At 46.2% G+C, this 14,210-nt stretch overlaps 1 protein-coding gene across 2 annotated transcripts; it reads left to right on the forward strand.

The window, feature by feature from the left end:
• The first annotated feature begins 408 nt into the window (after positions 1–408).
• On the forward strand, positions 409–10,378 carry LOC141073121 (uncharacterized). 2 transcript variants are annotated; one of them, XM_073560475.1, is made up of 5 exons: positions 409–693; positions 1,211–1,415; positions 3,172–3,266; positions 3,489–3,539; positions 4,129–10,378. In XM_073560475.1, exons 2-5 carry the CDS (start codon positions 1,352–1,354, stop codon positions 6,706–6,708), a joined length of 2,790 nt encoding a protein of 929 aa, XP_073416576.1. In that variant the 5' UTR covers positions 409–693; positions 1,211–1,351; the 3' UTR covers positions 6,709–10,378. The 2 variants fall into 2 exon arrangements, with proteins under 2 accessions (XP_073416576.1, XP_073416577.1); XM_073560476.1 differs by having other exon boundaries at positions 1,211–1,406.
• The last annotated feature ends 3,832 nt before the right edge of the window (positions 10,379–14,210 follow it).

A 14,210-nucleotide genomic window follows, 5' to 3' on the forward strand; every position in this document is an offset into this window, starting at 1 on the left:
CAAATTGCCAAGTTGCCATTCCCCATCCGTTCATGTCCTCCTCCCCATATCTATGAATGAAGAAAGCTCCCAGAATAGATGAGGGCGTGCAGGAGATCTTGATTTTTGTGGGCCTCCAGGAGGTCTTATGTCTGTGGCCACTCTCTTGTCCCTGGCACTGATGCTCAGGTTGACCTCTCAATGTTGCTTTGTCCATACAGTGTGTCACTCATAGTCGCAGTGGTCAAGGACATCTCATGACCATCATGTGTTGGGACTTGTGATTGGTAAAGTATAGAAGATGTAGATGTTTTAGGAATTTTGGTGTATGGTCTATGAGGGTGAATCCTCATTCTGCGCCGAGTCCTTCTCTTTATATATTGACATCATGAAGTTTGACTCCACAACATAACTGGTTGTGTCCTTCCTCAGAGCAGCTTACCGATGCACAAAAAGACATGGATCCTGTGAGGCTGGTCGTGGGAATTTTCTCTTGAGAAGATCCTGAATCCTATGAATGGTTTACTCACTTCATCTCATCCCTGCCAGAAATAAGGGCAGCATTCTCCATCTTCTGCACCGACGACATCTCCCTGGACTTCAGGGACAAACTATCACTCTGTGACTTTATAGTTATCTATAATAACAGAGCGGAGGATGAAGGGTGGACATTTTGTCCCAACAACGACATCGAAGATGTTTGTGAATAACATGGTAAGAGAAAATAACAACATTACTCAGTCGCCAATGCAGAAGGAGAGAAGAACCCATAGAAAAAGAGAACATTCCCAGTGGATGATGATGGAGAGGATGATGATGATGGGGTGGTGGACGATGATGAAGTGGATGATGATGATGGACTGGATAATGACATAGTGGATATTGATAATTCAATGTATGATGATGGAGTGGATGAGAATGATGGAGTGGAAGACGATGATGGAGTAGATGACGATGATGGAGTGGCTGATGATGCACTGGATGATGATGGAGTGGAGGACGATAATGGAGTGGAGGACAATGATGGAGTGGAAGACGATGATGAAGTGGAAGATGATGATGGAGTGGCTGATGATGCACTGAATGATGATGGAGTGGATGACAATGGAGTGGATAATGTTATGGAGTGGCTGATGATGCAGTGGATGACGATGATGATGACAATGACTCAGGGTTTCTGTTGTACTTTGTAAATTATCTTTGTGGTTTCTCGAACACATTCATCTTCTAGTGGTGACCAAAGATCTGGAGGACATAAGTCTTGAGCAAAAGATCCAGAACCTTCAGAGCCTGGATGACTACACAACATGGCACAAAAGTTGACCCTCTTTCTAGTAAAGCACACAACTCCTCTGAGGTCTGAAAGCCCCTGATGAGCCTTGGAGTGAGATCTGAGGAGTCTGAGGTGTCCGGAATGGATGAAACTGGTGAGAAAGGTAAACTGGAGTCTGATGGCTTCATGTAGAATATCATCCCTGATCATGGACAGCTAGGTGCGTAGAGTACAGAGGGTTCTCCAGTTGGCGCCCCTCTATCAGCCAGCCAGTCTGTCTCCTTCTGTCTCCCACCACAGGACCTGATGTCTAGTTGTAGTGGCATCAGGCTGGTATTTGTGCACAGGCCCTGTACCCACCATCCGGGGCACTGGAGCTTGGCTTTCCTCCAGGCCATAGTCTGCCTCGCGCAGAGAAGAATCACAAGTTATAAGAATTATCATCGGGGGTTTAGTCGGGTAACATCTCAGTTGTGGATGACGTCCCAGTGGACAGAGGTTCGGGGCAGAACCCGGACAGTGAGGGAACACGGACACCAGTGAAAGTGGATCTCATCACCGAGAGAGTGTCTCCTGGTGTAACAGGCCAGATTAACCCCCCGCCCAGAATATACCTGGGGATAAAGTGGCATAGGATATACCCCAGCTTCTGTAGATCAGATTTTTCACGCTTTTGAGAACCATCAAAAACAGGACCCCAGGCAGCACACGGGGGGCAGAGACAGCAAACGGGGTCCCAGGCAGCACATGGGGGCCCCATCAGTAACACCTCCTTCTGGCACTCCCCATCAATGACACCTCCGTCTGGCACACCCCATCAGTGACACCTCCCTCTGGCACTCCCCATCAATGACACCTCGGTCTGGCACTCCCCATCAGTGACACCTCCCTCTGGCTCTCCCCATAAGTGACACCTCCTTCTGGCACTCCCCATCAGTGACACCTCCCTCTGGCTCTTCCCATCAGTTACTCCTCCTTCTAGCACTCCCCATCAGTGACATCTACCTAGGAACTCCTGTCGGTTTTGCCACCTCCCTCCCATACACCCTGCCAATGACACCTCCCTCTGGCACTCAGTGTTAGTGATACCTCCCCATCAGTGACACCTCTCTAAGGCACACAGTGCAAGTGATGCCTACCTCTGACATTCAGTATCAGTGATGCCTCCCTATCAGTGACACTTCCCTTGGAACGCCTGTTGGTTTTGCCACCTCCCTCTGACACTCCCTGCTAGTGACACCTCCCTCTGGAACTCAGTATCAGTGATGCCTCCCCATCAGTGACACCTCCCTCTGGCACTCAGTGTCAGTGATGCCTCCCCATCAGTGACGCCACCCTTTGGCACTCCTGTCAGTAATGCGGCCTCCAACACTCCCTGTCAGTGATGTGAATGGAGCGGAGGTGTAAGTCGACATCCGAGCGGCAGCTGGGGATAAGAATGGTTGCCAGAGCGGCTGTGGACCCCAGGCAGCAGACCCACCACAGATTAAACCCCTTCCCCTACAAAATGAGCATTGACCTGAAAATGATTGTAATGGCCACCATCTTTTCTGCCATTTTGCAGGCCCCATTATAGTCGCCTACACAGTGAGTATTCCCCCAATTATAACAGTGGGGGGAGGGGGCTGATTTCACCAAACGATAATGAGCAGTAAAATGAGGGGCACATATCACCTTCCTCGTTATACTGATGTATCTGCTCATTTTCCTTGGGTCGTGCTTTTGACTTTTTGCGGAAGTCACGATACTCAATCCGATTCAGTTGCACAGTGTAGCGGCGGAAAAAAAACCCATCTTTGATCTTAGTTGTGACCCATGATGCATCCTATGTTTCAGCTGTCTAGCCGCAGCCTAAGTCCACTAAAGTCTTCTGTGTGCACCAATTACATTAAGTCCATGTATTCCATCTGTTTTCTCAGAGTCTGGAGAAGGAACCACTGGAGCCTCGGACGATGTCATTCCAAACATCTCCAGCAGGGGGCTAACTGAGAGAGCAAAAGGAAACATCACCCAGGTATCCTCAGATTCCAAGCATAATATCCACTGACTCCAACCTGTTGGTCTTCAGTTTTCCCCCCAACCTGCATCTGTCAGGACCGGACGGGAGTTGGCGTTTCTCAATCATTGGAAGGCCACAGCTTGGAGAACACAGATATATTTACAGGGTGAAGGAGAAGCTTGCACGCTTTACATTGATGACTATTCCAGTTCTCACACACTTTCTTCTACTTTATAGGACGACGTTGAAAGTTTTCCTCAAGACAAAATAAAGAAAAACTTCCTTCAGGTTTGTGACTTCATGTCTCTGGGCTCAGTAAGAATAAGTCTATGAAATGAAACTTACTCACGGATCTGGTGATCACCGTTTGGCCAAGAGAAAATCTCAGCGTGAGGATGTCAACAGTGGTTATTCCCATTTATGGACATAAACCAGAGACCCTAAAAATGATCTCCAATTGGTGAAGTCCATAAATTCCCATACACCCCTTGTCTCCATTGTTCCTGACGCTCCTCTATTCTATGGAGGGATCATGTTGTCCATGCTGGGCAGGAGATCATACACTGTCAGCGTCGTCTGTTCTATGCGAAAACAAGGAGTTAAAACCATCCTATCATACAATGGGTGACAGAGGGGCATCAGCAGCTGTAAGTACAGCAATATCTGGGGAAGAGAACCCTAAATCTGGCCCCTTCACCCCATAGTGTATGGATGTATTACTGTACACAGCACAGCGCAATCATTATGAGACCTGGTACAGCTAAAAGCATCACGACTAGTAGGTCCATGGAGATGTTTTATGATCTAGTAGCCTCAAGTCTGGTCTATTACGAGGTCACAGACTTACTTCCGTCTTTTCAATCCCTTCTTTCCACAGAAGTACGGCTACTGGCTGACGATCTCGGCAATCCTAGTGATTATGGTGATCATTTCAGGCCTGGGAGCAGCGAAGGTGGCAAATAGAGGAAATATTGAACTTGTCACATCACCACCTGCTACTTCCAGTCCCCATCCGGAGTACAGCACAGGAACTGTAGGGATCAGCAGGACAGAATCCTCCACAGCTCTTCATACAACCCATAATACTGCAACACAGGGAATTTTTTCTAGTCCGAACTTGTCAACATTACTTCCAGAAGTTTCCAGTCAATATTCGGAGTATAGCACCAGCACAGAAGGGATCAACCAGACAGAAGCTTCCACAGTCCTTCATACAACTCATAATATCACAACACAGGGAAATTCCTCACATAGTGTGAACTCAACATTACTTCCAGAAGTTTCCAGTCAATATTCGGAGTATAGCACCAGCACAGAAGGGATCAACCAGACAGAAGCTTCCACAGTCCTTCATACAACTCATAATATCACAACACAGGGAAATTCCTCACATAGTGTGAACTCAACATTAGTTCCAGAAGTTTCCAGCCAATATTCGGAGTATAGTACCACCACTGAAGGGATCAACCAGACAGAAGCTTCCACAGTCCTTCATACAACTCATAATACCACAACACAGGAAAATTCCTCACATAGTGTGAACTCAACATTACTTCCAGAAGTTTCCAGTCAATATTCGGAGTATAGCACCAGCACAGAAGGGATCAACCAGACAGAAGCTTCCACAGTCCTTCATACAACTCATAATACCACAACACAGGGAAATTCCTCACATAGTGTGAACTCAACATTACTTCCAGAAGTTTCCAGTCAATATTCGGAGTATAGCACCACCACTGAAGGGATCAACCAGACAGAAGCTTCCACAGTCCTTCATACAACTCATAATATCACAGCGCAGGGAAATTCCTCACATAGTGTGAACTCAACATTACTTCCAGAAGTTTCCAGCCAATATTCGGAGTATAGCACCACCACAGAAGGGATCAACCAGACAGAAGCTTCCACAGTCCTTCATACAACTCATAATACCACAACACAGGGAAATTCCTCACATAGTGTGAACTCAACATTACTTCCAGAAGTTTCCAGTCAATATTCGGAGTATAGCACCACCACTGAAGGGATCAACCAGACAGAAGCTTCCACAGTCCTTCATACAACTCATAATATCACAACACAGGGAAATTCCTCACATAGTGTGAACTCAACATTACTTCCAGAAGTTTCCAGCCAATATTCGGAGTATAGCACCACCACTGAAGGGATCAACCAGACAGAAGCTTCCACAGTCCTTCATACAACTCATAATATCACAACACAGGGAAATTCCTCACATACTGTGAACTCGACAACATTACTTCCAGAAGTTTCTAGCCAATATTCGGAGTATAGCACCACCACTGAAGGGATCAACCAGACAGAAGCTTCAACAGTCCTTCATACAACTCATAATATCACAACGCAGGGAAATTCCTCACATAGTGTGAACGCAACATTACTTCCAGAACTTTCCAGTCAATACTCGGAGTATAGCACCAGCACAGAAGGGATCAACCAGACAGAAGATTCCACAGTCCTTCATACAACTCATAATATCACAACACAGGGAAATTCCTCACATAGTGTGAACTCAACAACATTACTTCCAGAAGTTTCCAGCCAATATTCGGAGTATAGCACCACCACTGAAGGGATCAACCCGACAGAAGCCTCCACAGTCCTTCATACAACTCATAATATCACAACACAGGGAAATTCCTTACATACTGTGAACTCGACAACATTACTTCCAGAAGTTTCCAGCCAATATTCGGAGTATAGCACCACCACTGAATGGATCAACCCGACAGAAGCTTCCACAGTCCTTCATACAACTCATAATATCACAACACAGGGAAATTCCTCACATAGTGTGAACTCGACAACATTACTTCCAGAAGTTTCCAGCCAATATTCGGAGTATAGCACCACCACAGAAGGGATCAACCAGACAGAAGCCTCCACACTCCTTCATACAACTCATAATATCACAACACAGGGAAATTCCTCACATAGTGTGAACTCGACAACATTACTTCCAGAAGTTTCCAGCCAATATTCGGAGTATAGCACCACCACTGAAGGGATCAACCCGACAGAAGCCTCCACACTCCTTCATACAACTCATAATATCACAACACAGGGAAATTCCTCACATAGTGTGAACTCGACAACATTACTTCCAGAAGTTTCCAGCCAATATTCGGAGTATAGCACCACCACAGAAGGGATCAACCAGACAGAAGCTTCCACAGTTCTTCATACAACTCATAATATCACAACACAGGGAAATTCCTCACATACTATGAACTCGACAACATTACTTCCAGAAGTTTCCAGCCAATATTCGGAGTATAGCACCACCACTGAAGGGATCAACCCGACAGAAGCCTCCACACTCCTTCATACAACTCATAATATCACAATACAGGGAAATTCCTCACATAGTGTGAACTCAACGACATTACTTCCAGAAGTTCCAGCCATTACCCTGAAGACATCACTACCACTGTAGGGATAAACTGGACAGAAGAAACCTTTACAACCATTAATACCGTGACACATGGAAATTACTCTAGTCCGAACTCGTCAACATTGCTTCCAGAAGTTTCCGGTCAATATTCGGAGTATAGCACCACCACAGAAGGGATCAACCAGACAGAAGCTTCCACAGTCCTTCATACAACTCATAATACCACAACACAGGGAAATTCCTCACATAGTGTGAACTCAACATTACTTCCAGAAGTTTCCAGTCAATATTCGGAGTATAGCACCACCACTGAAGGGATCAACCAGACAGAAGCTTCCACAGTCCTTCATACAACTCATAATATCACAACACAGGGAAATTCCTCACATAGTGTGAACTCAACATTACTTCCAGAAGTTTCCAGCCAATATTCGGAGTATAGCACCACCACTGAAGGGATCAACCAGACAGAAGCTTCCACAGTCCTTCATACAACTCATAATATCACAACACAGGGAAATTCCTCACATACTGTGAACTCGACAACATTACTTCCAGAAGTTTCTAGCCAATATTCGGAGTATAGCACCACCACTGAAGGGATCAACCAGACAGAAGCTTCAACAGTCCTTCATACAACTCATAATATCACAACGCAGGGAAATTCCTCACATAGTGTGAACGCAACATTACTTCCAGAACTTTCCAGTCAATACTCGGAGTATAGCACCAGCACAGAAGGGATCAACCAGACAGAAGATTCCACAGTCCTTCATACAACTCATAATATCACAACACAGGGAAATTCCTCACATAGTGTGAACTCAACAACATTACTTCCAGAAGTTTCCAGCCAATATTCGGAGTATAGCACCACCACTGAAGGGATCAACCCGACAGAAGCATCCACAGTCCTTCATACAACTCATAATATCACAACACAGGGAAATTCCTTACATACTGTGAACTCGACAACATTACTTCCAGAAGTTTCCAGCCAATATTCGGAGTATAGCACCACCACTGAATGGATCAACCCGACAGAAGCTTCCACAGTCCTTCATACAACTCATAATATCACAACACAGGGAAATTCCTCACATAGTGTGAACTCGACAACATTACTTCCAGAAGTTTCCAGCCAATATTCGGAGTATAGCACCACCACAGAAGGGATCAACCAGACAGAAGCCTCCACACTCCTTCATACAACTCATAATATCACAACACAGGGAAATTCCTCACATAGTGTGAACTCGACAACATTACTTCCAGAAGTTTCCAGCCAATATTCGGAGTATAGCACCACCACTGAAGGGATCAACCCGACAGAAGCCTCCACACTCCTTCATACAACTCATAATATCACAACACAGGGAAATTCCTCACATAGTGTGAACTCGACAACATTACTTCCAGAAGTTTCCAGCCAATATTCGGAGTATAGCACCACCACAGAAGGGATCAACCAGACAGAAGCTTCCACAGTTCTTCATACAACTCATAATATCACAACACAGGGAAATTCCTCACATACTATGAACTCGACAACATTACTTCCAGAAGTTTCCAGCCAATATTCGGAGTATAGCACCACCACTGAAGGGATCAACCCGACAGAAGCCTCCACACTCCTTCATACAACTCATAATATCACAATACAGGGAAATTCCTCACATAGTGTGAACTCAACGACATTACTTCCAGAAGTTCCAGCCATTACCCTGAAGACATCACTACCACTGTAGGGATAAACTGGACAGAAGAAACCTTTACAACCATTAATACCGTGACACATGGAAATTACTCTAGTCCGAACTCGTCAACATTGCTTCCAGAAGTTTCCGGTCAATATTCGGAGTATAGCACCACCACTATAGGGATCAACCAGACAGAAGCCATCACTGTCCTTCATACAACTCATAATACCACAACACAGGGAAATTCCTCACATAGTGTGAACTCATCTACATTACTTCTAGACGTTTCCAGCCAATATTCGGAGTACAGCACCACCACTGAAGGGATCAACCAGACAGAAGCCTCCACAGTCCTTCATACAACTCATAATATCACAACACAGGGAAATTCCTCACATAGTGTGAACTCAACAACATTACTTCCAGAAGTTTCCAGTCAATATTCGGAGTATAGCACCACCACTGAAGGGATCAACCAGACAGAAGCCTCCACAGTCCTTCATACAACTCATAACAACAAATCACATGGAAATTCCTCTAGTCCAAAGTCGTCAAAATAATTCCAGGTGAGGGCCAAGGCGAAACCCTTACAAGTAGGCGACAGAGATGGTGGTCCATCTTAGCCAGATCAAGATTTGCATACCCCTGGAAGTTGCGGTCCTGCCAGTTTCTAACTCTATTGCACCAGAAGAGATTTCCAGAACCCTCACCACACCGTTGGTTTGGCTTCATGCGCCCTGTCTTCAGTTTATGCTGCCAGTGCTTCATTCTCCGTTAGAGGATTCTGACATAGTTCCTACATCCACCCAAGAAGAAAGGGAAGTGCCTGGTCTATGGAGATCCGAACGAGCGACCAAGGGACACTTACCCGCTTGTCACCGGGACTAGTTGCTCACTACTTATCTAAGTTGGAGAGACTTTGCATGTGTGGCTCCGAAAGAGATGGATTTGCATTACGTAATAAGAGAGACTCCATGGGTTATGAGAGCCTTATTACTGTTTCTTAGCCCTTCCAAAAACAGCTGGTGCAGAAAGTGTCTTTATGGTCTGTGGGCCCCGACTGCACCTGGGGACGAAGCAAAGAAGCTAAAACGGGTAGCTGTTATCCCGTTCCCCACTTAGCGGGGGTTGTCCCTGCAAGGACCTACTTCAGGACAAAAAAGGACTCTTATTACACTTATATGTTGTTTTACCTTTGTATTCAGATGCTGCATAGGTTTAGGTTCACAGGTATTTAGAAAACCAAGAATATTTTAGCAATCGTATGAATTGAATATGTATATCTGTATGCTGTTTCATTTTGTTTTACAGATGCGGATGTGTCGGGGACGACAAACTTCAAGAGGGGAGCCACGTGGTGTCCCACAAAGTGGCGTTTTCTATGGGATACCGGATATACAGTGTGTTTTCATATAAATGCTGTGAATTTTTATGTGGACTGTGCATTTTAAATACATTGTGAGACCTTCTGACAGGCAGCACAAAAAGGGTTAATCTTCTCCTCCCAGGCTTGATCAGGTGACCCAGCTCTGTTTTAATATGCAGAAAATTCTGGAAAAATGCCTCAGGGCAGTCAGCCAATGACTGCAACTCTACAGTCACATGGAAGGGGGAGGAGCCAAGTCCCAGGGGGATAGTTTTAAATTTAAAGTGGCAGTTGGTGGTCGGACATCTTGAGAAGAGGAAGCCATTTTGTAGGTGACAGAATTACCTACTTTCTCCCTGCTGGCTTTGCTTAAAAAGGGAAATGGCACAATAGGGGGAGTTAATAGTCTGCATATGAAGAAGACTACCATTGCACCTCTAGGAGGAAGAATTACCTCAGGGCAAAAACAGAGCACAGTGCTGAAGAAGACATATTCAGATTTAATAAAACCAGAGGTTACTAAGATCTGCCTGTCTGAGGTACACAGCAATCATCAACAGTAAGTGTGATCCTGCACCTCAGTTCACTGCTGTTTGTAAATAATAATTTGCCCCATTACCTTCAGTAAAAAGACTTCTGTTTCAAATTCTTATGGCTGCTTCATGACTGGGGCTCAAATACACCAACTACTACCACCATCATCATCTTCTGCCTAGAGGCAGTTACTGCGCAAACATTGTATTGTGGAGTTTCCTATGTGCTTGTGTAATTTGAGAAGGAAAGACTCTTGCAAATATCCAGAGTACAACACTACCACTGTAGGGATCATCCAGACAGAATTTTCACTATGCCAATGCAGTATACAACACCTACTACTACAACAAAACAACACTCCACCATTGTTCTCTACATATCAGGTCCAGAAATCTGCATAAACAATCTGATCTCATTACCAGGAATTACTACTGAGGGATCACATCCTAAAACTATGACTCCGATAATCATTCGTAGCGAGACTAGCATATTAATTCTGGATGATACATCTCTAATGTCAACCATGAAAGATAATGCCACAGCTGGTCTTTTAGTAACCAGAAGTGTAGAAGATTCTACCACCCTCCATCTGTTAGCATTACTTCTGGCAACTCCCCGAGTGCAAAGCCAGTCCCACAGGGATCAATCAGATGGAAGCTGTTACTTTTGACCACTCCCCTGAGTACAAAGCTGGCCCCACAGGGATCAACCAGATAGAAGCTTCTACTTCTGGCCATTCCCCGAGTACAAAGCCGTCCATGGAGGGATCAACCTGACGGAAGCCTTTACTTCTGGCCACTTCCCTGAGTACAAGTCGACCCCACAGGGATCAACCAGATAGAAGCTTCTACTTCTGGCCACTTCTCTGAGTACAAAGTCGGCCCCATAATGATCTACCAGATGGAAGCTTTTACTTCTGGCCATTCCCCGAGTACAAAGCCGTCCCTGTAGGGATCAACCAGACGGAAGATTTTACTTCTGGCCATTTCCCTGAGTACAAAGCCAGCCCCACAGGTAACAACCAGTTGGAAGCTTCTACTTCTGGCCACTTCCCTGAGTGCAAAGCCGGCCCCGTAGGTGTAAACCAGACGGAAGCTTTTACTTCTGGCCACTTCCCTGAGTGCAAAGTCGGCCCCGTAGGTATCAACCAGACGGAAGCTTTTACTTCTGGCCACTTCCCTGAGTACAAAGCCGGGCCCGTAGGTATCAACCAGACGGAAGCTTTTACTTCTGGCCACTTCCCTGAGTACAAAGCCAGCCCCACAGGTAACAACCAGTTGGAAGCTTCTACTTCTGGCCACTTTCCTGAGTACAAAGCCGGCCCCGTAGGTGTAAACCAGACGGAAGCTTTTACTTCTGGCCACTCCCGAGGATAAAGCCGGCGCCGCAGGGATCAACCAGTTTCAAGCTTCTACTTCTGCACTGCAGCACACAACTCATACCACCACCACTGATTCTGCGGCTGCTCCATGAGACGCACCCAGATGTTTCTCAGACTCTCCCTATAATCCAATGATTAGTGACCGCTCAGGACTGGGGTTGACAGGATCCATTTTGTTACAACTTCTTTTACATTCATTGCATTTTATGAATTTGAATAGTTGTCAATTTGTTTCTGATGAATTGTCTGAAATGATGGCTGAAATGTTACACATGGGACAACACTGAGGATCACAGGACTCGGGAGGAGACAGCGGGTCCGTATACTGCCTTGTGGACACTCCAAGTGGGAGCACAGCCAATCACAAGAGGTGATAGGTGTGAGGTCACCGAGGACTAATAGCAGGAGCGGCTCTGCGATCGATAACCAGTGATGGCTCTACGATCGTTAACCAGTGATGGCTCTACGATCGTTAACCAGTGACGGCTCTACGATCGTTAACCAGTGACGGCTCTACGATCGATAACCAGTGATGGCTCTACGATCGTTAACCTGTGACGGCTCTACGATCGATAACCAGTGATGACTCTGCGATCGATAACCAGTGATGGCTCTGCGATCGATAACCAGTGACGGCTCTACGATCGATAACCAGTGATGGCTCTACGATCGATAACCAGTGATGGCTCTACGATCAATAACCAGTGATGGCTCTACGATCGATAACCAGTGACGGCTCTGCGATCGATAACCAGTGATGACTCTGCGATCGATAACCAGTGATGGCTCTGCGATCGATAACCAGTGACGGCTCTACGATCGATAACCAGTGATGGCTCTACGATCGATAACCAGTGATGGCTCTACGATCGATAACCAGTGATGACTCTGCGATCGATAACCAGTGACGGCTCTGCGATCGATAACCAGTGACGGCTCTACGATCGTTAACCAGTGACGGCTCTGCGATCGATAACCAGTGACGACTCTGCGATCGATAACCAGTGACGGCTCTGCGATCGATAACCAGTGACAGCTCTACGATCGATAACCAGTGATGGCTCTACGATCGATAACCAGTGATGGCTCTACGATCGATAACCAGTGATGGCTCTACGATCGATAACCAGTGATGGCTCTACGATCGATAACCAGTGATGGCTCTACGATCGATAACCAGTGATGGCTCTACGATCGATAACCAGTGATGACTCTGCGATCGATAACCAGTGACGGCTCTACGATCGTTAACCAGTGACGGCTCTGCGATCGATAACCAGTGACGACTCTGCGATCGATAACCAGTGATGGCTCTGCGATCGATAACCAGTGACGGCTCTACGATCGATAACCAGTGATGGCTCTACGATCGATAACCAGTGATGGCTCTACGATCGATAACCAGTGATGGCTCTACGATCGATAACCAGTGATGGCTCTACGATCGATAACCAGTGATGGCTCTACGATCGATAACCAGTGATGACTCTGCGATCGATAACCAGTGATGGCTCTACGATCGTTAACCAGTGACGGCTCTGCGATCGATAACCAGTGATGACTCTGCGATCGATAACCAGTGATGGCTCTGCGATCGATAACCAGTGACGGCTCTACGATCGATAACCAGTGATGGCTCTACGATCGATAACCAGTGATGGCTCTACGATCGATAACCAGTGATGGCTCTACGATCGATAACCAGTGATGGCTCTACGATCGATAACCAGTGATGGCTCTACGATCGATAACCAGTGATGGCTCTACGATCGTTAACCAGTGACGGCTCTACGATCGATAACCAGTGATGGCTCTACGATCGATAACCAGTGATGGCTCTACGATCGATAACCAGTGATGGCTCTACGATCGTTAACCAGTGACGGCTCTACGATCGATAACCAGTGACGGCTCTACGATCGATAACCAGTGATGGCTCTACGATCGTTAACCAGTGATGACTCTGCGATCGTTAACCAGTGATGGCTCTACGATCGTTAACCAGTGACGGCTCTACGATCGTTAACCAGTGACGGCTCTACGATCGATAACCAGTGATGGCTCTACGATCGATAACCAGTGATGACTCTACGATCGATAACCAGTGACGGCTCTACGATCGATAACCAGTGATGACTCTGCGATCGATAACCAGTGATGGCTCTACGCTCGATAACCAGTGACGGCTCTACGATCGATAACCAGTGACGGCTCTACGATCGATAACCAGTGACGACTCTACGATCGATAACCAGTGATGACTCTGTGATCGATAACCAGTGAAGGCTCTACGCTCGATAACCAGTGACGGCTCTACGATCGATAACCAGTGACGACTCTGCGATCGATAACCAGTGATGACTCTGTGATCGATAACCAGTGATGACTCTGTGATCGATAACCAGTGATGACTCTACGATCGATAACCAGTGATGACTCTGTGATCGATAACCAGTGATGACTCTGTGATCGATAACCAGTGATGACTCTACGATCGATAACCAGTGATGACTCTGCGCTCAATAACCAGTGATGGCTCTGCGATCGATAACCAGTGATGACT

Source organism: Dendrobates tinctorius, unplaced genomic scaffold (genome assembly GCF_039654945.1).
Source record: "Dendrobates tinctorius isolate UK_male_01 unplaced genomic scaffold, ASM3965494v1 ptg000297l, whole genome shotgun sequence".
NCBI classification, from domain to species: domain Eukaryota; kingdom Metazoa; phylum Chordata; class Amphibia; order Anura; family Dendrobatidae; genus Dendrobates; species Dendrobates tinctorius.